The 23,835-nt window shown below is 38.1% G+C and overlaps 1 protein-coding gene across 1 annotated transcript in view; it reads left to right on the top strand.

The window, feature by feature from the left end:
- Positions 1-4,371: 4,371 nt before the first annotated feature.
- LIM2 (lens intrinsic membrane protein 2) overlaps positions 4,372-23,835 on the top strand; it is a 70,129-nt gene continuing 50,665 nt past the window's right edge. The window contains exons 1-2 of the mRNA XM_053690019.1: positions 4,372-4,546; positions 12,418-12,567. Of these exons, the coding sequence (XP_053545994.1) occupies positions 4,372-4,546; positions 12,418-12,567 (325 nt within the window). The remainder of the gene's footprint in view (positions 4,547-12,417; positions 12,568-23,835) is intronic.

Below are 23,835 nucleotides of genomic sequence, written 5' to 3'. Positions count from 1 at the left end.
GAATTAAACTTTCATGATTTAGATAGCGCATTTAATTTTAAACAACTTTCCAATTTACTTTTATCATCAAATTTGCTTTGTTCTCAAGGTATTCTTAGTTAAAAGCTAAACCTAGGTAGGCTCTTATGCTAATTTCTAAGCCCTTGAAGGCCGCCACTTATATGAATGCATTTGATAGGGTTTTTACAGCTAGAGGGTGTTGGTTCATGTGTGCTATATAGATACCGTGCTCACGCCCGTGGAGTTACTTATGAAAGGGCACTGCTTGGCTAAAATTCAAGTCTGTTAAAAGAACTGAAATAAAGGGGCAGTTTGCAGAGGCTTAGATACAAGATAATCACAGAGGTAAAAAGTATATTAATATAACTGTGTTGGTTATGCAAAACTGAAGAATGGGTAATAAAGGGATTATCGATCTTACTAAAAAATACAAATTCTGGAGTAGACTGTCCCTTTAATCGAATGTTACATTTGATATTTGAATTTTAAACTTAAATCCCAAGAAACCATTGAATGGCGGAACAAAGTCAGGCAGAACATTTGTTCTCTGAAATAATTTAAATGTAACCATTTTCCAGTCTCCATATAGAGTAGGACAGAATGGGAAGCAGGGTGTATATAGCATAAGAAAGCATGTGGTACATGGTTTATATAGGAAGAGGAGGGCATGCAGGGTGTAAATACAATAAGAAGTGTGCTGCATACCCATAGATCATGAAATAGTGCATGTTGTATAACGAGTATTATGTTGCATAGTAAAAAAAGATTCACAATAAATTAGTAAAGCAGAAATAGCTGTAATTATATAATTTGTTTAAAGGGACAGTCTACACCAGAATTTGTATTGTTTAAAAAGATAGATAATCCCTTTATTACCCATTCCCCAGTTTTGCATAACCAACACAGTTATAATGATACAGGTTTTACCTCTGTGATTACCTTGTATCTAAGCCTCTGCAAACTGCACCCAGTTATTTCAGACATCCATTTTAGCCAATCAGAGCTGGCTCACTGGAACTCCACGTGTGTGAGCACAGTGTTATCTATATGACACACATGAACTAACACCCTCTAGTGGTGGAAAACTGTCAAAATGCCCAGAGAGAAGAGGCTGCCTTCAAGGGCTTAGAAATTAGCACAAGAACCTCCTAGGTTTAGCTTTCAACTAAGAATACCAAGAGAACAAAGAAAAATTGGTGATACAAGTAAATTGGAAAATTGTTTAAAATTACATTTTCTATCTGAATCATGAAAGATTATTTTGGACTAGACTGTCCCTTTAAACTATTAAATTGTATTATGATTTGATCAGCATAAAATGTAAAGCAATATAATATAAGAAGTATTGAGTGATTAAATAATTTAATTTGACTGAAGGTGGATTAACTGCAACTAATTAGTGTTACCTGTAGCTGTATACAACATAGGAAACTCTTAAAATCACAGGAACATCTAACAGATGATATTTAGGCCATGGCACAAATGTGCTTGTCAGTGATTAAGGGGTTAATGATGTGTATGTTATTGTGCAGGGAGGCCTCATTCTCTACAAAAATGTGTCACTCTCATCACAACCATTCATGGGCAGAGAGTGCCAGCTAAGCACATACATTTATCAGGATCACACCCAGCTCAGTGCTGGAGAGAGAAGGGGGAGATCTATTGACCCCTAACCAACAGTTTGTGGGGTGGGAGGTATCCAGAGAAAAAGGATTTTACCTGCGTCAACAAAAACTATCTAAAATGAGGCCTCTAATTTGAGCAGCAGACTTTGTTTTTGGACAGCAGCCTATTCAAGGTCTTTTCAGCTGTGCTAGCCTTGGAAGAGACATCTCTGACACAGGTAAGGGGTTTTATGTCTTTGTTGAGTAATTATTTTGGTCTAAAATTATACTGAAAACTGAAATGTAAGAAATACATATTGTTTGCCGTCAAAAAGGAATCATTTAGCAGAAGGAACATTCATCTTAATTGTATCGGGGTTGTATCAGGTAATCAGTAGAATTTGCTGCATTATATGTAATTTTTTGGTTCCTTTATCCACATTCTGCTGTAGCTAATAAAACAGATTTAGGTGATAGCATTAATGTAAAAGATACATTGTCACACAATTATCATGTATTTAGTATTAAAATATAGTATTGAGTATCAATTTAGTGTCAAGCAACACAATGGGTTCTTAATCTATCTATTATCTGTCTAATCATCTGTCTGTCTAATCATCTGTCTGTCCATCCATTTGCCTGTCCATCCATCCAACTATACACCCATCCATCCATCTATCTATCTATCTATCTATCTATCTATCTATCTATCTATCCATTTATATGTCTATCATCTATTTCTCTATCTATCTATCTATCTATCTATCTATCTATCTATATATATATCTGTCTATTATCTATTTGTCTATTTATCAAATCTCATGGGAAGAAAGATTTAAGATGTGCCAGGAACACTGTTCCTGAGCACAGGTTTAAACAGAGGAGAAGTTACCCATTGAGTATCATTTTACTTGAGAAGAATAAAAATGTCAAAGTTAGCATGACATTTTTTTTTATATAAAAGTTTTGAAAGTCATTGAAGCTGTTATGAAGAAATCAAGCATCAGGTTTTTTTCCCTTCATTTTAGTGCCTATACTACACTCAGATCACTATTATTAAGAAACACTGCACATTTTATTTGTTACTTAATAGTGACAGGTATCAGTGTTACTGTCCATTAACCCTAACCGTGACTTCCCCTCAACCCCAGTTATCTGTGTGCAACCAATCATCTCACTATATTTATCCCTATCTGAAATTTAATAACCCTACATTTGCCGCACCCCTACTGCAATTCTACCTGTGGGACTTAGTTGCAAACACCATTAACTCTGTGTGATCCAGCCCCCACTTAAAAAATCCCAATTGGACTATCTCTATCACAATTAACCCTATGAGACTCCCCCTCAGTTATCTTTAATAATATCAAGGCCATAAAGTTGCCAATGGGCTCACCAATGCATCCCTCATCACAATTCCTCTCTAACTCAATGGAACCCCTACATGATATAGAAATGTGACACCCTCTACATATGAGGTTCTCCCACCAATACCTAAGGATTCCTCTCTGATCTATCCAAAAATAAAAGCTTTCAAACCACTATCTTTTCATTTGTATCCCTGTTCTAGTGTTGTCTATATTCTACAGTTCTCTTAGAATTGATCCCACCAGCTGCAATCTTTATAATTTATCTGATAAAACCTAAACTGTAAAGGAAACCTGTGTTAGACCTAGGCCATGCGTTACTCTTTGCTGATTGTCATAAAAGGCTGAACATAGATTACACTGGAACAGGGATTAGGGTTGAAAATGTTGAGGATTATTATTATTATTTTTTTTTTTACTTTGTTGGTATAAATTGGATTGGGGAATAATATTAATTTATTGGTACTTATGTAATACTAATGCAGCTATGAACAAGCCTAGGGTTTATTTTTTATTATTGTAATGGTTTCATCAGGAAACTTGTTTCTTTAAAGGACTATTAAATGCAGTAGAACTGAATAATCAAAAAAATGCATAATCTGAATTTTAAATAAGGAATAGATTTTTCTATCAAATTACAAAATTTCCCTTAAAGGGACATGAAACCCAAATTTTTTCTTTCATGATTCAGATAGCGAATACGATTTTAAACAACTTTCCAATTTACTTCTATTATTTAATTTGCTTCATTTCATTGTTATCCTTTGCTGAAAGGTTTATCTAGGCAAGTTCATAAGCAGACGAGAACCTAGGTCTTAGCTGTTGATTGGTGGCTGCATATAAATCTCGATTGTGATTGGCTTACTCATGAGTTCAGTTAGAAACCATTAGTGCATTGCTGCTCCTTCAACAAATGATACAAAGAGAATGAAACAAATTAGATAATAGAAGTAAATTACAAAGTTGTTTAAAATTGCATTCTCTATCTGAATCATGAAAGAAAAAAATTGGGTTTCATGTCCCTTTTATTTGCCAACCCCCATATCATATGACAACCATCAGCCAATCATAGACTCATTATATATATATATATATATATATATATATATATACATACATACACATACTGTCTGCTCTTGCACATGCTTAGTAGGAGCTGGTGCTGCTTAAAAAAAATATTTTTTTCTTTTTATATGGAAGGAAATGGGATAGTATTTTAAAACTAAACGGAATCATAAAAGTTTAATTTTGACTTTAATGTACCTTTAACTCAGGTTTTAGGAGGTTAATTAATAGGTTCATGGTAATGAAGCAAATAAAAGTGTATAACTTAACATCTGCTATCTGACTCTTAACTTCTTGTCCTACAGAAACCACAATAGATCCTCACCATTGCCAAGATGTACAGTTTCATGGGTGGAGGACTGTTCTGTGCCTGTGTGGGCAACATATTGCTGGTTGTATCTACAGCAACAGATTACTGGATGCAATATCGGCTGTCGGGGGCCTTTGCCCATCAGGGTCTCTGGAGATATTGTATTACTGGAAAGTGCTACATGCAAACTGAGAGCATTGGTATGTGTACCTTTCCCTTATTAGCAACAGGCATCAATTAAAGGGGCATGCTAGTCTAACATTTCCTGTCAAGTATATGAAAGAGAATCGTTTACACACATTTTTTTTGCTTGAAAATATTTTAAGTAAAACTTTGTTCATTTTAAGTTGAAGTTAGCACTGCAGCATTGGTTTTCTATTTACTACTAAATCTCACTGGATGATAGGGACACCTGTTATATTGGTGAGGAAGGACATGACTCTGCAATTATGGGAAGAAGATATTGGTTTATAAGATTTTAAAATTACTTACGGCTAGATTACGAGTCTTGCGTTATGAGCTGTGCGGTGCTAACGTGCAGTTTTTTCTCACTGCTCACTTTCCTGCAGCGCTGGTATTACAGGTTTTATAAATCCGGCGTTAAAAGGCAAGAAGTGAGCGTAGAGCAAAATTGTGCTCCATACCACACTCCAATACCAGCGCTGCTTAAGTCAGCGGTGAGCTGGTTGTACGTGCTCGTGCACGATTTCCCCATAGACATCAATGGGGAGAGCCGGCTGGGAAAAAGTCTAACACCTGCAAAAAAGCAGCGTAAAACTCAGTAACGCAGCCCCATTGATTCCTAAGGGGAAACTAAAGTTATGTTTACACCTAACACCCTAACATGAACCCCGAGTCTAAACACACAACATCACCGACACCTGCATTATACTTATTAACCCCTAATCTGCCGCTCCGGACATCGCCACCACCTACATTATATTTATTAACCCCTAATCTCCCTCCCCCAATGTCGCCGCAACCTACCTACATTTATTAACCCCTAATCTGCCGCCCCCAACGTCGCTGCCACTATCCTAAATGTATTAACCCCTAAACCTAAGTCTAACCCTAACACCCACTAACTTAAATATAATTTTAAAAAATCTAAATACAAATTCCTATCATTACATAAATTATTCCTATTTAAAACTAAATACTTACCTGTAAAATAAACTCTACGGCCTAGATTTAGAGTTTGGCGTTAGCCGTGAAAACCAGCGTTAGAGGCTCCTAACGCTGGTTTTAGGCTACCTCCGGTATTTGGAGTCACTCAAAAAAGGGTCTAACGCTCACTTTTCAGCCGCGACTTTTCCATACCGCAGATCCCCTTACGTAAATTGCGTATCCTATCTTTTCAATGGGATTTTTCTAACTCCGGTATTTAGAGTCATGTCTGAAGTGAGCGTTAGAATTCTAACGACAAAACTCCAGCCGCAGGAAAAAAGTCAGTAGTTAAGAGTTTTCTGGGCTAACGCCGGTTTATAAGGCTCTTAACTACTGTACTCTAAAGTACACTAACACCCATAAACTACCTATGTACCCCTAAACCGAAGTCCCCCCACATCGCCGCAACTCGATTAAATTTTTTTAACCCCTAATCTGCCGACCGCCAACTACGTTATCCTTATGTACCCCTAATCTGCTGCCCCTAACACCGCCGACCCCTATATTATATTTATTAACCCCTAATCTGCCCCCCACAACGTCGCCGCCAGCTACCTTCAATAATTATCCCCTAATCTGCCGACCGCCAACTACGTTATCCTTATGTACCCCTAATCTGCTGCCCCTAACACCGCCGACCCCTATATTATATTTATTAACCCCTAATCTGCCCCCCACAACGTCGCCGCCAGCTACCTACAATAATTAACCCCTAATCTGCCGACCACAAAGCGCCGCCACCTACGTTATCCTTATGTACCCCTAATCTGCTGCCCCTAACACCGCCGACCCCTATATTATATTTATTAACCCCTAATCTGCCCCCCTCAACGTCGCCTCCACCTGCCTACACTTATTAACCCCTAATCTGCCGAGCGGACCGCACCGCTACTATAATAAAGTTATTAACCCCTAATCAGCCTCACTAACCCTATAATAAATAGTATTAACCCCTAATCTGCCCTCCCTAACATCGCCGACACCTAACTTCAATTATTAACCCCTAATCTGCCGACCGGAGCTCACCGCTATTCTAATAAATGTATTAACCCCTAAAGCTAAGTCTAACCCTAACACTAACACCCCCCTAAGTTAAATATAATTTACATCTAACGAAATTAATTAACTCTTATTAAATAAATTATTCCTATTTAAAGCTAAATACTTACCTGTAAAATAAATCCTAATATAGCTATAATATACAATTTTAGGATTAATATTTATTTTACAGGCAACTTTGTAATTATTTTAACCAGGTACAATAGCTATTAAATAGTTAAGAACTATTTAATAGCTACCTAGTTAAAATAATTACAAAATTACCTGGCTGTTCCGATCAGCCAATAGAATGCGAGCTCAATCTGATTGGCTGATTGGATCAGCCAATCGGATTGAACTTGATTCTGATTGGCTGATTCCATCAGCCAATCAGAATATTCCTACCTTAATTCCGATTGGCTGATAGAATCCTATCAGCCAATCGGAATTCGAGGGAAGCCATCTTGGATGACGTCCCTTAAAGGAACCGTCATTCTTCAGTTGGACGTCGCCGGAAGAAGATGGGTCCGCCGTGGAGGTCTTCAGGATGGAGCCGGTCGTCATCGGATGAAGATAGAAGATGCCGCAAGATGGTTGCCGGTCCGGATCGCCTCTTCTTCCCGGATAGGATGAAGACTTTGGAGCCTCTTCTGGACCTCTTCAGCCACCGGATGATGGATCGCCAGCCCCCGCTTGGGTTGGATGAAGATTTTGGAGCCAGGACGGATCGGTGATACCTGGTGAGGTGAAGACAAGGTAGGATGATCTTCAGGGGCTTAGTGTTAGGTTTATTTAAGGGGGGTTTGGGTTAGATTAGGGGTATGTGGGTGTTGGGTTGTAATGTTGGGGAGGGGTATTGTATGTTTTTTTTTTACTAGCAAAAGAGCTGAACTGCTTGGGGCATGCCCCGCAAAGGGCCCTGTTCAGGACTGGTAAGGTAAAAGAGCTTTGAACTTTAGTAATTTAGAATAGGGTAGGGCATTTTTTATTTTGGGGGTCTTTGTTATTTTATTAGGGGGCTTAGAGTAGGTGTAATTAGTTTAAAATTGTTGTAATATTTTTCTTATGTTTGTAAATATTTTTTTATTTTTTGTAACTTAAGTCTTTTTTATTTTTTGTACTTTAGTTAGTTTATTTCATTGTAGTTATTTGTAGATATTGTATTTAATTAATGTATTGATAGTGTAGTGTTAGGTTTAATTGTAGGTAATTATAGGTATTTTATTTAATTAATTTAATGATAGTATAGTGTTAGGTTTAATTGTAACTTAGGTTAGGATTTATTTTACAGGTAATTTTGTAATTATTTTAACTAGGTAGCTATTAAATAGTTCTTAACTATTTAATAGCTATTGTACCTGGTTAAAATAATTACAAAGTTGCCTGTAAAATAAATATTAATCCTAAAATAGCTATAATATAATTATAATTTATATTGTAGCTATATTAGGATTTATTTTACAGGTAAGTATTTAGCTTTAAATAGGAATAATTTATTTAATAAGAGATAATTAATTTTGTTAGATGTAAATTATATTTAACTTAGGGGGGTGTTAGGGTTAGGGTTAGACTTAGCTTTAGGGGTTAATACATTTATTAGAATAGCGGTGAGCTCCAGTCGGCAGATTAGGGGTTAATAATTGAAGTTAGGTGTCGGCGATGTTAGGGAGGGCAAATTAGGGGTTAATACTATTTATTATAGGGTTAGTGAGGCGGATTAGGGGTTAATAACTTTATTATAGTAGCGCTCAGGTCCGCTCGGCAGATTAGGGGTTAATAAGTGTAGGCAGGTAAAGGTGACGTTGTGGGGGGCAGATTAGGGGTTAATAAATATAATATAGGGGTCGGCGATGTTAGGGCAGCAGATTAGGGGTACATAGGGATAATGTAAGTAGCGGCGGTTTACGGAGCGGCAGATTAGGGGTTAATAATAATAATATGCAGGGGTCAGGGATAGCGGGGGCGGCAGAATAGGGGTTAATAAGTGTAAGGTTAGGGGTGTTTAGACTCGGGGTACATGTTAGAGTGTTAGGTGCAGACGTAGGAAGTGTTTCCGCATAGCAAACAATGGGGCTGCGTTAGGAGCTGAACGCAGCTTTTTTGCAGGTGTTAGGTTTTTTTTCAGCTCAAACAGCCCCATTGTTTTCTATGGGGGAATCGCGCACGAGCACGTTTTTGAGGCTGGCCGCTTGCGTAAGCAACTCTGGTATCGAGAGTTGAAGCTGCGTTAAATATGCTCTACGCTCCTTTTTTGGAGCCTAACGCAGCCTTTATGTGGACTCTCAATACCAGAGTTATTTTTATGGTGCGGCCAGAAAAAAGCCGGCGTTAGCTACGCGGGTCGTTACCGACAAAACTCTAAATCTAGCCGTACGATAGCTACAATATAACTAATAGTTACATTGTTGCTAGCTTAGGGTTTATTTTTATTTTACAGGCAAGGTTGTATTTATTTTAACTAGGTAGAATAGTTACTAAATAGTTATTACCTATTTAATAACTACCTAGCTAAAATAAATACAAATTTACCTGTAAAATAAAACCTAACCTAAGTTACAATAACACCTAACACTACACTACAATTAAATAAATTCCCTACATTAAATACTATTAAATAAATTAAATAAAATTAGCTAAATTACCAAAAAAACAAACACTAAATTACAGAAAATAAAAATCAAATTACAAGATCTTTAAACTAATTACACCTAATCTAATAGCCCTATCAAAATAAAAAAGCCCACCCAAAATAAAAAAGCCCCCCAAAAAAAAAAAAAAAAACCCTAGCCTAAACTAAACTACCAATAGCCCTTAAAAGGGCCTCTTGCGGGGCATTGCCCCAAATAAATCAGCTCTTTTACCTGTAAAAAAAAATACAAACAACCCCCCAACAGTAAAACCCACCACCCACACAACCAACCCCCCAAATAAAAGCCTAACTAAAAAAACCTAAGCTCCCCATTGCCCTGAAAAGGGCATTTGGATGGGCATTGCCCTTAAAAGGGCATTTAGCTCTATTGCTGCCCAAAGCCCTAATCTTGAAGATGGAGCTGCTCCGCGTCGGAAGGATGAAGATAGAAGATGCCGTCTGGATGAAGACTTCTGCCCGTCTGGAGGACCACTTCTGCCCATCTGGAGGACCACTTCTGCCGGCTTTGTTGAGGACATCTTGCCGCTTCGATGAAGACTTCTCCCGGTAAGTGAATCTTCAGGGGTTAGTGTTAGGAATTTTTAAGGGTGTATTGGGTGGGTTTACTTTTTAGGTTAGGGCTTTGGGCAGCAATAGAGCTAAATGCCCTTTTAAGGGCAATGCCCATCCAAATGCCCTTTTCAGGGCAATGGGGAGCTTAGATTTTTTTAGTTAGGCTTTTATTTGTGGGGTTGGTAATGTGGGTGGTGGGTTTTACTGTTGGGGGGTTGTTTGTATTTTTTTACAGGTAAAAGAGCTGATTTCTTTGGGGCAATGCCCAGCAAAAGGCCCTTTTAAGGGCTATTGGTAGTTTAGTTTAGGCTAGGGTTTTTTTTATTTTGGGTGGGCTTTTTTATTTTGATAGGGCTATTAGATTAGGTGTAATTAGTTTAAAGATCTTGTAATTTGTTTTTTATTTTCTGTAATTTAGTGTTTTTTTTGTGTGGTAATTTAGCTAATTTTCTTTAATTTATTTAATTGTATTTAATGTAGGGAATTTATTTAATTGTAGCGTAGTGTTAGGTGTTAGTGTAACTTAGGTTAGGTTTTATTTTACAGGTCAATTTGTATTTATTTTAGCTAGGTAGTTATTAAATAGTTAATAACTATTTAGTAACTATTGTACCTAGTTAAAATAAATACAAACTTGTCTGTAAAATAAAAATAAACCCTAAGCTAGCTACAATGTAACTATTAGTTATATTGTATCTAGCTTAGGGTTTATTTTATAGGTAAGTATTTAGTTTTAAATAGGAATAATTTAGGTAATGATAGGAATTTGTATTTAGATTTATTTAAATTATAATTAAGTTAGGGGGTGTTAGGGTTAGACTTAGATTTAGGGGTTAATAAATTTAGAATAGTGGCGGGGACGTTGGGGACGGCAGATTAGGTTTTAATAAATGTAGGTAGGTGTCGACGATGTTGGGGGCAGAAGATTAGGGGTTAAAAAATATAATGTAAGTGGCGGCGATGTCCGGAGCGGAAGATTAGGGGTTAATAAGTATAATGTAGGTGGCGGCGATGTTGGGGGCAGCAGATTAGGGATTAATAATATTTAACTAGTGTTTGCGAGGTGGGAGTGCGGCAGTTTAGGGGTTAATATGTTTATTATAGTGGCGGCGATGTCCGGAGCGGCAGATTAGGGGTTAATAATTGTATTATAGTGTTTGCGATGCGGGAGGACCTCGGTTTAGGGGTTAACAGGTAGTTTATGGGTGTTAGTGTACTTTGTAGCACTTTAGTTATGAGTTTTATGTTACAGCGTTGTAACATAAAACTCATAACTAGTGACTTTAAAATGCGGTACGAATCTTGACGGGGTAGGGTGTACCGCTCACTTTTTGGCCTCCCAGGACAAACTCGTAATACCGGCGCTATGGAAGTCCCATAGAAAAAAGATTAAACACAGTTTGCGTAAGTTGATTTGCTGTAAGGCCAAAAAAGTGTTCGGTGCCCCTATACCTGCAAGATTCGTAATAGCAGCGGGCCTATAAAAGCAGCGTTAGGACCTGTTAACGCTGCTTTTTAAGCTTACCGCACAACTCGTAATCTAGCCGTTATTTTGGTGAATCAAAGTAAAGTTGACTATAATGTCCCTTTAAATCCCCTCTCTGAAGGAAAAGCTAACAATTTGATAGTCTGTTTTAAGAATACACTTTTATAAAGTGTTCTCTTTTTTCTCTAGGATTTCTCAAGATGTGCATCCCATAAATGGACAGGTGCACATATAAAGAAATATTAGTGTGCTCGTCTTTTTAGGTTAATTGAAAAAGTAGAGCTAAATACAAATGGTTTTCTATTTTTAGCTTAAAGTCCACAAGGCTTTAAAGAACATTGAAGCCAAAATTAAAATTTCAGAGCATGCAATTTAAAGTGAAAGTCAATCCTAGCGTTGTACAAACACTAGGATTGACTATTGAAACAAATAAAGGGGACTTTCATTCATGAAGTATTAGATACTTCATGTAGAAAACTCCTTTATTTGTTTCAATCGACCACCGTTCTTAGCTGCTATGGCAGCCCACGGCTAAAAAAAATTTTGCCAAGAGGTGACGTTTTCACCTCTTAGCCAATAGCCGTGCGGTAAATCCGGCTTGGCGGCCATGGGAACCGGATTTATCTTAAGTGGATTTATTCATCCAGGATGACCAACAAGCCCTGCATGCAAGCTGCACAAGACACAATTCCTCGTTGCACGTGCTGAATGTGAGTGGACAGGATCCCTGGATGGGAACTTTGTCCAACCATTTGTTAATAAATGGTGCCTATATTAGTCTACACACACGTGCACACTCCTGAGTCTATCTCAGGATGCCTTCATTAAAAATTAACTGTTTTTAACAAAGGATACCACGAAAAAGGGGCACATTTGATAATACAACTAAATTGTACGCTCTATGTGAATCATAAAAGTTGCATTTTGAATTAAAGGAACTGTTAAGTCAAAACTATTCTCAATTCGGATAGAACACACTATTTTAAACAACTTTCCTTTGCTTCTATCATCAAATTTGTATAATTCTGTTGGTATCCTTTGTTGAAAAATTATACCTAGGTAGGCTCCGGAGCAGTAATTTAGTACTGGAGATAGCTGCTGATTGGTTGCTGCACATATATGCTTCTTTTCATTGGCTCACACAATTATGGGTTATTTAATTCTCTTTTCTTTTCTAGCTTACTGGAATGCTACACGCGCCTTCATGATCTTGTCTACCTTGTCATGTTTTGCTGGAATCATTGCAGGAATTTTGTCCTTTGCTCACTTCTCTACTTTCCAAAGGTTCAACCGGTCCTTTGCTGCTGGGATCATGTTCTTTATCTCTAGTAAGTAATTTAACGAACAATGTGAGATGCTCACATATGGATGCTTGTTGTAGCATTCAATGCTCTACCATTTGGCCAAATAGGCGATCGCCTAAGGCCTCACTCATTAAGGGGCCTTGCACAGGGGATAGAAAAAATCTGCATTTTCTTTTCTTGGAACAAACAGTTGTTGGTAGCATAGTAGCCAAGCCCACCGGCTTCCTCCAAACACATTCATATAGTCTAATATTCATAGGCGTGAGCAGGGGGACAGAAGTGTCCAGGCACATTATATTATATGGACTCCTGCTTCAATAAGCCCTGTGTTCAATAAATGCCTAGTTTGACTGGTCCAAGTATAGTGTGTGTGCAATGCATCTGGTCAGTGATTTGCTGGGGCATATACCTGGCATACAGTAGGGCAATGCATCTGGTCAGGGATTTGCTGGGGCATATACCTGGCATACAGTAGGGCAATGCATCTGGTCAGTGATTTGCTGGGGCATATACCTGGCATACAGTAGGGCAATGCATCTGGTCAGTGATTTGCTGGGGCATATACCTGTCATACAGTAGGGCAATGCATCTGGTCAGTAATTTGCTGGGGCATATACCTGGCATACAGTAGGGCAATGCATCTGGTCAGTGATTTGCTGGGGCATATACCTGTCATACAGTAGGGCAATGCATCTGGTCAGTAATTTGCTGGGGCATATACCTGTCATACAGTAGGGCAATGCATCTGGTCAGTAATTTGCTGGGGCATATACCTGTCATACAGTAGGGCAATGCATCTGGTCAGTGATTTGCTGGGGCATATACCTTTCATACAGTAGGACTTCTGCACTGTAGTTTGCAGATGCATAAAGGGAGCAGATCTTTAGTTTGGGATCTACTGTATTGCATCTGTTGCCCGTGATGGTTGGCAAATAAAAGCTGTTTTATCAGATTGTAGTATTTTATAGCTATAGTTTGCATGTAAATGCTCTTAAAGCACCCTTGCTTTATGACTTCACCAGTATTATTATTTTGTACTTTTTGTAATAACAGATTTATATCACATTTAGGAGCCAGTAAGAATACGGAGTCAGCCACATACTTCTTAGGACCCAGACAATGGGGTTTTTGTATAAATAGATGTAGAATGATGCAAAAAGTTATGAACTAGAAGTAAAATTCTACTTTGCATAAAAATATTGTTTATACAAATAAATATATGGGGCTAAGTGTTGCATTTTTGTCTTTTGTGTGTGACAAGGGGCCTTATATGTTAGTTTTGCCCAAGGCCTCATTACGTAAGGAGCTACCTTTGTGATGTCATTAAACAAATCTACTCTACATTTTTATGTGATCCCCTACAGAGCCTTCAGAACCACTAAGCTTTATTGGAAACGTAAAAGGTTAGTAAAGTCGAAATTCAACTTTCTTGAGTCAGATAGATCATGGAATTTTAAACAACTTTCCTATTTACTTCCATTATCTAATTTGATTTGTTCTCTTGGTATCCTTTGTTGAAAAAGCATACCTTGGTAGACTCAGGAGCAGCAATGTTCTACTGGGAGCTAGCTGGTGATTGGTTGCTGCACGTATATGAAACTTGTCATTGGCTCACCCAGTATATCGCTGCTCCTGAGCCTATCTTGGTTTACACTTCAACAAAGGATACCAAATGAACAAAGCAAATTTGATAATAGAAGTAAATTGGAAATATTTTTAAAAATTACATCTCTATCTGAATCATAACAGCTTCATTTTGACTTTACGACTTCTTTAAGGGGGCATAACGGTTACATTTAAACCTTACAGTTTTGATTAGAAGTATTTATGCAAAATGCTTTAACTGCACAAATGGTTTCTTTAAAAGTTATTACTCCAGATAATGTTTTACATGCAAAGAACCTTTTACCAATAAACCAATAAGCTGCATTCACAAGCAAATTACACTAGCGCATGCGCCAATTGATGATGATGACATGTTGCATGACATCACTGGCAAACGGAGCATGAGTGAGTGAAAGATGAGTGTGCACAATGCTTACTGCTGTATGAGCATCTGGTTACATGCAGACGAAAGGTTATCACTGAATTATTCAATCCATACTGCCTCATTCTAATGTTTACTTTGTCTTTCTACTGCTCCTATCATTCATTACAGACTTCCAAAATATGTAGTGCCAGATTGTAAGTGGAGGGATTTATCTTAGGGGTTTGCGATACCTCTGGCATTACAAGTTGAAAGTTAATGCGATCGCTTGAGTGCAATGGCAATATACACTAGAATGATTACCGTGACTTCAGAGCTCTGGTTAACTATTTTGTGAAACATAAAAATTTGCACAAAACACATAAAAAATGCAGAACAAAGTACACTTACATAATAACACCAATTAATAAGATATAAGGGCTCAAAGATATGAGGTCTAAGGTGAAAAAAAGCAGCCAATATACTTTAACATATAGATACATACATATAAATATCTAAAGATGGATATATGTCTATATATATATATATATATATATATATATATATATATATATATATATATATATATATATATATATATATATATATATAATCAAAAATTAGAAGTAAGCACTCACTGGTCTTCAGACAACAAAGTCACAAAAATTTTTTTTCTTTATTGCATGCTGTGACATTTCAGGACCAAGCACAGTCCCTTCCTCTGACAGTGTTACAGTGAAAAAAGCAGCCTTATATATGCCCCAAACACACTCCCAAAAACCTCAAAACCAATCAAAGGTCCTGTTACATACACACCCCCAAATATCAAAATCTGATAGGTAGATAGCCAACACATGGTTAAGTGAAAATAACGTGTTACATGAAAGCTTCATGATAAAGTATAAAATATATTCTTTTTATCGACAGGGTCCCCAATCCCAGCTACAGAACCAAACAATGTTCCAAATGCAAAATAAAGTGAAACCAAAATAACAAAGTAAACCAACACACTAAAAACAATTTACGTGGTCCAATCACAATAGCCACATGATTGTCCAATAGCAATCACTCCAAGGTATGATGTAGACATACTCCGCCCATCAGACGCTAGTTATCAACAGTGAATCGCTAAGTAACAAAATCAGGAAAATAAAACATTCTGTTTGAATCTCTCACCTACCCGGTTGTAAATCCAGTTGAGTAAACAGCCCTATATGTAAAGACTAGACCTACCGCAATCCGGGTGTTATATTTGCACATACTCATAATCGCATCTGTTTATTTTACCAAATCACACCCACTGCGGGGCGGTGTCCATTAACACATGCTAAGTCTTGTCCAATCCGTGTGCCTTAACACCCACCTCTGTCAATGAAAAATAAATAAAGAACACGCTACTCTAGCAAGTACAGGGGAGAGCCACCCACTATGTATCACAACGGGACAAACTCCACTACATGCTCAACCCTTTTCTCAATCCCACCTTACAATGCAAATTACTAAATCCCACAGGCACACATAAAACGAAAGGTCATCACGATTACCTAAAATCAATCAAAGAGAAACCAAACCATCATCACTTGTCATATGTTCGCAACTATCTCGCAAATTATTAAACATCACAGTGGACGCTCCGGGATTTCCCAAACAGCACACCACATATTGGAGCATATATATATATATATTCCAACAATATAGATATGTGAGATACCAATTAATCACTACTCTACGAGTGGCGAATTATAACCTTCAATAGAATATTAACCAACAGAACTATGTTTTCCGAAAAATAAATACAGATAATCAAATAAATATAAATAATATAACCCAAAATTGAATAACTAAATGGGTGAAACCCCCGTGGGGGACCACATGAGTGAGGTCTGCATTCATTAAGACCAAATCTTAATTGGGATTGCATAGCCATATGCCAGACACCCTCTAGTAGATGAAATATGTCAATCCACTAACAAACCAATGACCCTACAGGGTTTAAAAACCAAATACCTCATACAAAAAACAAACACCCTAAATTATATACATAATATTGGAACCATCCTTAGGTGTAACTCAGGACCCTGGACCCTGAAGACAAGACAAGAATAAAGTGACATAAAAACATTAAAAAGAGATAAAAACAAATCACAACACAATATGTTAGACAGAGCCATAGAAAGAGATAACAATTGATTATATCTTATGGGTCAGATACCGTCTAGGAGACCGTTAGAGTCAACAATCACACATCAATAGATCATGGACTCTCAAAGAGGGTTACATTTTTAGATTTAGTGTAGTGTAGTAGACAACCCCAAGTATTGATCTAGGCCCATTTTGGTATATTTCATGCCTCCATTTCACCGTCAAATGCAATCAAATAAAAAAAAAAACGTTAAATTTTTCACAATTTTAGGTTTCTCACTGAAATTATTTACTAAAAGCTTGTGCAATTATGGCACAAATTGTTGTAAATGCTTCTCTGGGATCCCATTTGTTCAGAAATAGCAGACTTATATGGCTTTGGCGTTGCTTTTTGGTAATTAGAAGGCCGCTAAATGCTGCTGCGCATCACACGTGTATTATGGCTAGCAGTGAAGGGGTTAATTAGGTAGTTTGTAGGGAGCTTGCAGGGTTAATTTTAGCTTTAGTGTAGAGATCAGCCTCCCACATGACACATCCCAACCCCTGATCCCTCCCAAACAGCTCCCTTCCCTCCCCCACCCCACAATTGTCCCTGCCATCTTAAGTACTGGCAGAAAGTCTGCCAGTACTAAAATAAATGGGTTTTTTTTAAGCATATTTTCATATGCTACTGTGTAGGATCCCCCCCCTTAGCCCCCAACCTCACCGATTCCCCCCAAAACAGCTCTCTAACCCTCCCCCTATGCCTTATTGGGGGCCATCTTGGGTACTGGCATCTGTCTACCAGTACCCAGTTTGCCAAAAAAAAATATATATTTTTTTATTTTTTTGCTGTTTTTTCTGTAGTGTAGCTTCCGCCCCCCCACAGACCAACCCCCACCACCTAACTGATGGTTTTTTTTATATAATTTTTATCCCCATTTTTTCATTTTAGTACACTTTTTTTCTGTAGTGCAGCGGTTCCCACCCGCTCCCTCCCCGTGCACGCGCCCGCCCCTCCCGTGCACGTGCGCGCGTCCGTGCGTGCCCCCGGCCATCCCCGCCCACGATCCCGCCCCCCTCCAGATCAGCAGGGCCATCGATAGCCGCCACCCGCCTCCCATACCGGCTCCCACCCACCAACTAAAAGAGCCACCGATCTCCGGTGCAGAGAGGGTCACAGAGTGTCTCTCTCTGCACCGGATGGCTAAAAAAGGTTATTGCAGGATGCCTCGATATCGAGGCATCACTGCAATAACCGGAAAGCAGCTGGAAGCGAGCAGGATCACTTCCAGCTGCTTTCCAGACCGAGGACTTGCAGGGTATGTCCTTGGTCGTTAACTGACTCTCTTTTGAGGACGTACCCTGCACGTCCTTGGTCGTTAAGGGGTTAAAAGGGATACTAAACCCATTTTTTTTCTTTCATGATTCAGATAGAGCATGACATTTTAAGCAATTTTCTAATTTACTCCTATTATCAATCTTTCTTCGTTCTCTTGCTATTTTTATTTTAAAAAGAAGGCATCAAAGCTAACAAGCCAGCCAATTTTTGGTTCAAGACTCTGGACAGCACTTGTTTAATGGTTTAGCCACCAATCAGCAAGCACAACCCAGGTTGTGAACCAAAAATGGACCAGCTTCTAAACTTACATTCTTGCTTTTTAAATAAAGGTAGCAAGAGAATGAAGAAAAATTGATAATAGGAGTAAATTAGAAAGTTGCTTAAAATTGTACGCTCTATCTGAATTATAAAATAAAAAATTGGGTTCAGTGTCCCTTTAAAGGAACATAAACATCCAAAAAATGCTGATTATTGCACTAAAACTATCTTTCTGTCACCTGCAAATGAGTTAAACAGATAGTTAAACAATGCAATGCACTACTGAAACCTAGATGAACACATGGGGGCTGAATTATTATAGTGCGAGCAGATATGATCTGCTGTAGCGGATTATGTCTGCCGCACATTGATAAATGTTGACAGCATACGCTGTCTGCATTTATCATTGCACAAGCATTTCTCGTGAAATGCTTATGCAATGCCGCCCCCTGCACATTCTTATGACCACTGCTTCTTAACGCCTGATTCTGGCAAGCCTGAAGGCTTGCGCGGAATTAGAAGCATTCGGGCTAGATAAATTGGCCCCATGGGTTGAACCAATGACAAGAGGCATATTTGTGTAACCACCAATCACTAGCTAGCTACTAGCATTGCTGCTCCTGAATCTATTTAGGTATGATATTCTAAGTAATATTAACTAACTCACTTTTGAGTTATATCATTAAAAGGAGTAATTTTTCACTGTGTGTAAAACTTTGCCTGCAACAGCTATTTCATTCAGTAGGGCAGATATTTCTAATGCTTAAAGGGATAGTCAAGTCAAAATTAACCATTCATGATTAGGATAGAGCATGTTATTTTAAACAACATTCCAATTTACTTCTGTTATCAAACTTGCTTCATTCTCTTGGTATCTTTTATTGACGAGTAAAACTAGGTAGGCTCATAAGAGCTCAGGAGTGTGCACGTGACTTTAGTACTCTATGGCAGCAGAGTTTTGCAATGTTGTATAACAAAGCTATAAATAATGTTGTAAAACACTGCTACCATAGAGTATTAAAGACACGTGCACACTCCTGAGCTCTTATGAGCCTACCTAGATTTACTCTTCAATAAAAGATACCAAGAGAATGAAGCACGTTTGATAACAGAAGTAAAGGAGATTTGTTTAAAATTGCATGTTCTTTCTTAATCTTGAAAGTTTCAAGACTTTACTGTCCCTTTAATGATTTATACTGTTTTATTGTTCTGCTAATATCTTTAGATAGCTGAAATCTTGGTTTATTCTGTATGTGATGCCAGCAGTATACTTGCATTGTGTTAGGCTGATTGTAATAGGTAATTCATTGTAAAGGACCAATGTAATATTTTCATAAAAGTACAGGGCTTCAAAATACTAAAAATTTCACATTTAAAGGGATATTGATGCCATGTACGGCAAAAAATGTAATTCACAGATCTATCACATTTTTATAGTCTACAAAATGTACCAATAGTATATACTTTATGTAGATAATTTATTTGACAAATTGACAAGGCTTGTGATTGACTTCTCAATTAGAGGCATTGTGGCAATATACTTTAACTTGAAGAATGCTTCATTTAACCCTTTAATGACCACAGCACTTTTCCATTTTCTGTCCGTTTGGGACCAAGGCTATTTTTACATTTTTGCGGTGTTTGTGTTTAGCTGTAATTTTCCTCTTACTCATTTACTGTACCAACACATATTATATACCGTTTTTCTTGCCATTAAATGGACTTTCTAAAGAAAAATTTTAAAATATGAGGAAAAAATGGAAAAAAACACACTTTTTTTTAACTTTGACCCGCAAAATCTGTTACATATCTACAACCACCAAAAAACAACATGCTAAATAGTTTCTAAATTTTGTCCTGAGTTTAGAAATACCCAATGTTTACATGTTCTTTGCTTTTTTTGCAAGTTATAGGGCTATAAATACAAGTAGCACTTTGCTATTTCCAAACCATTTTTTTTTCCAAAATTAGCGCTAGTTACATTAGAACACTGATATCTTTCAGGAATCTCTGAATATCCATTGACATGTATATATTTTTTTTTAGTAGACATCCCAAAGTATTGATCTAGGCCCATTTTGGTATATTTCATGCCACCATTTCACCGCCAAATGCGATCAAATAAAAAAAATTGTTCACTTTTTCACAAATTTTTTCACAAACTTTAGGTGTCTTACTGAAATAATTTACAAACAACTTGTGCAATTATGGCATAAATGGTTGTAAATGCTTCTCTGGGATCCTCTTTGTTCAGAAATAGCAGACATATGTGGCTTTGGCGTTGCTTTTTGGTAATTAGAAGGCTGCTAAATGCCACTGCACACAACACGTGTATTATGCCCAGCAGTGAAGGGGTTAATTAGGGAGCATGTAGGGAGCTTCTAGGGTTAATTTTAGCTTTAGTGTAGTGTAGTAGACAACCCCAAGTATTGATTTAGGCCCATTTTGGTATATTTCATGCCACCATTTCACCGCCAAATGCGATCAAATAAAAAAAAAACTTTAAATTTTTCACAATTTTAGGTTTCTCACTGAAATTATGGCACAAACGGTTGTAAATGCTTCTCTGGGATCCCCTTTGTTCAGAAATAGCAGACATATATGACTTTGGTGTTGCTTTTTGGTAATTAGTAAGTCGCTAAATGCTGTTGCGCATCACACGTGTATTATGGCTAGCAGTGAAGGGGGTTAATTAGGTAGTTTGTAGGGAGCTTGCAGGGTTAATTTTAGCTTTAGTGTAGAGATCAGCCTCCCACCTGACACATCCCACCCCCTGATCCCTCCCAAACCGCTCCCTTCCCTCCCCCACCCCACAATTGTCCCCGCCATCTTAAGTACTGGCAGAAAGTCTGCCAGTACTAAAATAAAAGGTTTTTAAAAAATAAAATAAAGCATATTTACATATGCTGCTGGGTAGGATCCCTCCTTAGCCCCCAACCTCCCTGATCCCCCCCCCAAAACAGCTCTCTAACCCTCCTCCTCTGCCTTATTGGGGGCCATCTTGGGTACTGGCAGCTGTCTGCCAGTACACAGTTTGCAAAAAAAATGTTTCTTTTTTTTTTTTTTTTTTTTTTTTCTGTAGTGTAGCTTTCCCCCCCCCCAACAGACCAACCCCCACCACCTAACTGATTGCTTTTTTAACATTTTTTAACAATGTTTTTGGCCCACTTTTTTTCATTTTGGGACACATTTTTTCTGTAGTGTAGCGATTCCCACCCGCTCCCTCCCCGTGCACCCACCCGCTCCCTCCCCGTGCACGCGCCCGCACCCTCGTGCACGTGCACGCTCCCGCGCACGTCCCCGGACATCCCCGCCCACGATCCCGCCCCCCTCCACATGACCAGGGCCATCGATGGCCCGCCACCCGCCTCCCACCCACCAACGAGGAAAGCCACCGATCTCCGGTGCAGAGAGGACCACAGAGTGGCTCTCTCTGCATCGGATGGCTACCAAAGGTTATTGCAGGATGCCTCCATTATTGAGGCATCACTGCAATAACCGGAAAGCAGCTGGAAGTGAGCAGGATCGCTTCCAGCTGCTTTCCACACCGAGGACGTGCAGGGTACGTCCTCAGGTGTTAACTGCCTTTTTTTTTGAGGACGTACCCTGCACGTCCTCGGTCGTTAAGGGGTTAAAGGTTATAGCTGCATTAGTAATAGATTTTAAAGGGACATGAAACCACCCAAAAAAATATTTCGTGATTTAGAAAGAGCATACAATTTTAAACAACTTTCCAATTTACTTCTATTATTTAATCTGCTTCACTCTCTTGATATCCTTTGTTGAAAAACACATCTAAGTAGACTCAGTAGCTGCTGATTTGTGGCTGCACGTAGATGCCTCGTGGGAATGGCTCACCTATGTGCATTGCTATTTCTTTAACAAAGGATATTTGAAACAGAAGAAAATTAGATAATAGAAGTAAAATAGAATGTTGTTTAAAATTGTATTCTCTATCTGAATCATGAAAGAAAAAACTGTGGGTTTCATGTCCCTTTAAATATTTTTTATTGTTATTTTAACAGTAAATGTAATTAAAGGACTAATAAATACAGTAGCTTTGTATAATCAACAAGTGCATGATAAAAAGACAATGCAATGGCACATTGGGCCGAATTGATGCCCCTGTTTCCACGCGAGCCTTCAGGCTTGCTGGAAACAGTAGTTATGAAACAGCAGTCTAAAGACCGCTGCTCCATAACATATCCGCTGCCTCTGAGGCTGTGGTCTTTAATCCGCACAATCCTATACGATCGGGCTGATTGACACCCCCTGCTAGCGGCCAATTGGCAGTGAATCTGCAGGGGGCGGCATTGCACAAGCTGTTCACAAGAACTGCTTGTGTAATGATAAATGCAGACAGCGTATGCTGTCAGCATTTATCGATGTGCAGTGGACATGATATGCTACATCGTATCATGTCCGTCCGCGCTTAAATAAATAGGCCTCTTAGTCTGAACTTCAAGTGAGTAGTAGATTTTTTTCTTGCAAATTTCAGTTATGTATATTTCCATTCCTCTTGTATTATGTGACAGCCATCAGCCAATCACAAATGCATTTACGTGTATTTTGTGAATACTTGCACATGCTCATTAAAGGGACACTGAACCCAAATTTTTTCTTTCATGATTCAGATAGAGCATGAAATTTTAAGCAACTTTCTAATTCACTCCTATTATCACATTTTCTTTATTCTCTTGGTATCTTTATTTGAAATGCAAGAACATAAGTTTAGATGCCGGCCCATTTTTGGGGAACAACCTGGGTTGTCCTTGCTGATTGGTGGATAAATTCATCCACCAATAAAAAAGTGCTGTCCAGAGGTCTGAACCAAGAAAAAAGTTTAAATGCCTTCTTTTTCAAATAAAGATAGCAAGAGAACGAAGAAAAATTGAGGAGTAAATTAGAATGTTGCTTAAAATTGCATGCTCTATCTGAATCATGAAAGAAACAAATTTGGGTTCAGTATCCCTTTAAAGAGACACTCAATCAAAATTAAACTTTCATTATTCAAATAGAGCATGATATTTTAAACTTTCCAAATTACTTAATTTAACAAAATGTGCGCAGTCTTTTTATATTTAAACTTTTTGAGTCACCAGCTCCTACTGAGCATGTGCAAGAATAAGTGTGTATGCATTTGTGAATGGCTGATGGCTGTCACATGGTACGTCTATGCATTTGTGATTGGCTGATGGCTATCACATGGTACAGGGGGAGTGGAAAAAGACATAACTTTTAAAATTGTCAGAAAAAACATCTACTACTCATTTGAAGTTCAGACTATGTGCTATTGCATTGTCTTGTTATCTTGCATTTGTTGATTATGCAAATCTACTGTGTTGACTGGTCCTTTAAGAGCTGGTGACTCAAAAAGTGTATATATAAAAAGACTGTGCACATTTTGTTAATGGAAGTAAATTGAAAAGTTGCTTAAAATTGCATACTCTTTCTGAATCATGAAAGTTTATTTTTGACTTATGTGTCTCTTTAAATAGCATACAGAATTAGTTACTTTTTGAAGTCTGTAGTGTAGACACACTTGTAGCACAGTCTAAATTGACACCAGGGGCGCAATCACATATACGTCGCAGGTTTCGGCGCA

This window comes from Bombina bombina, chromosome 8 (assembly GCF_027579735.1).
Source record: "Bombina bombina isolate aBomBom1 chromosome 8, aBomBom1.pri, whole genome shotgun sequence".
Lineage (NCBI taxonomy): Eukaryota > Metazoa > Chordata > Amphibia > Anura > Bombinatoridae > Bombina > Bombina bombina.
The sequence above is the reverse complement of the archived record's forward strand: the minus strand, read 5'-3'. Positions and strand labels throughout refer to the sequence as shown.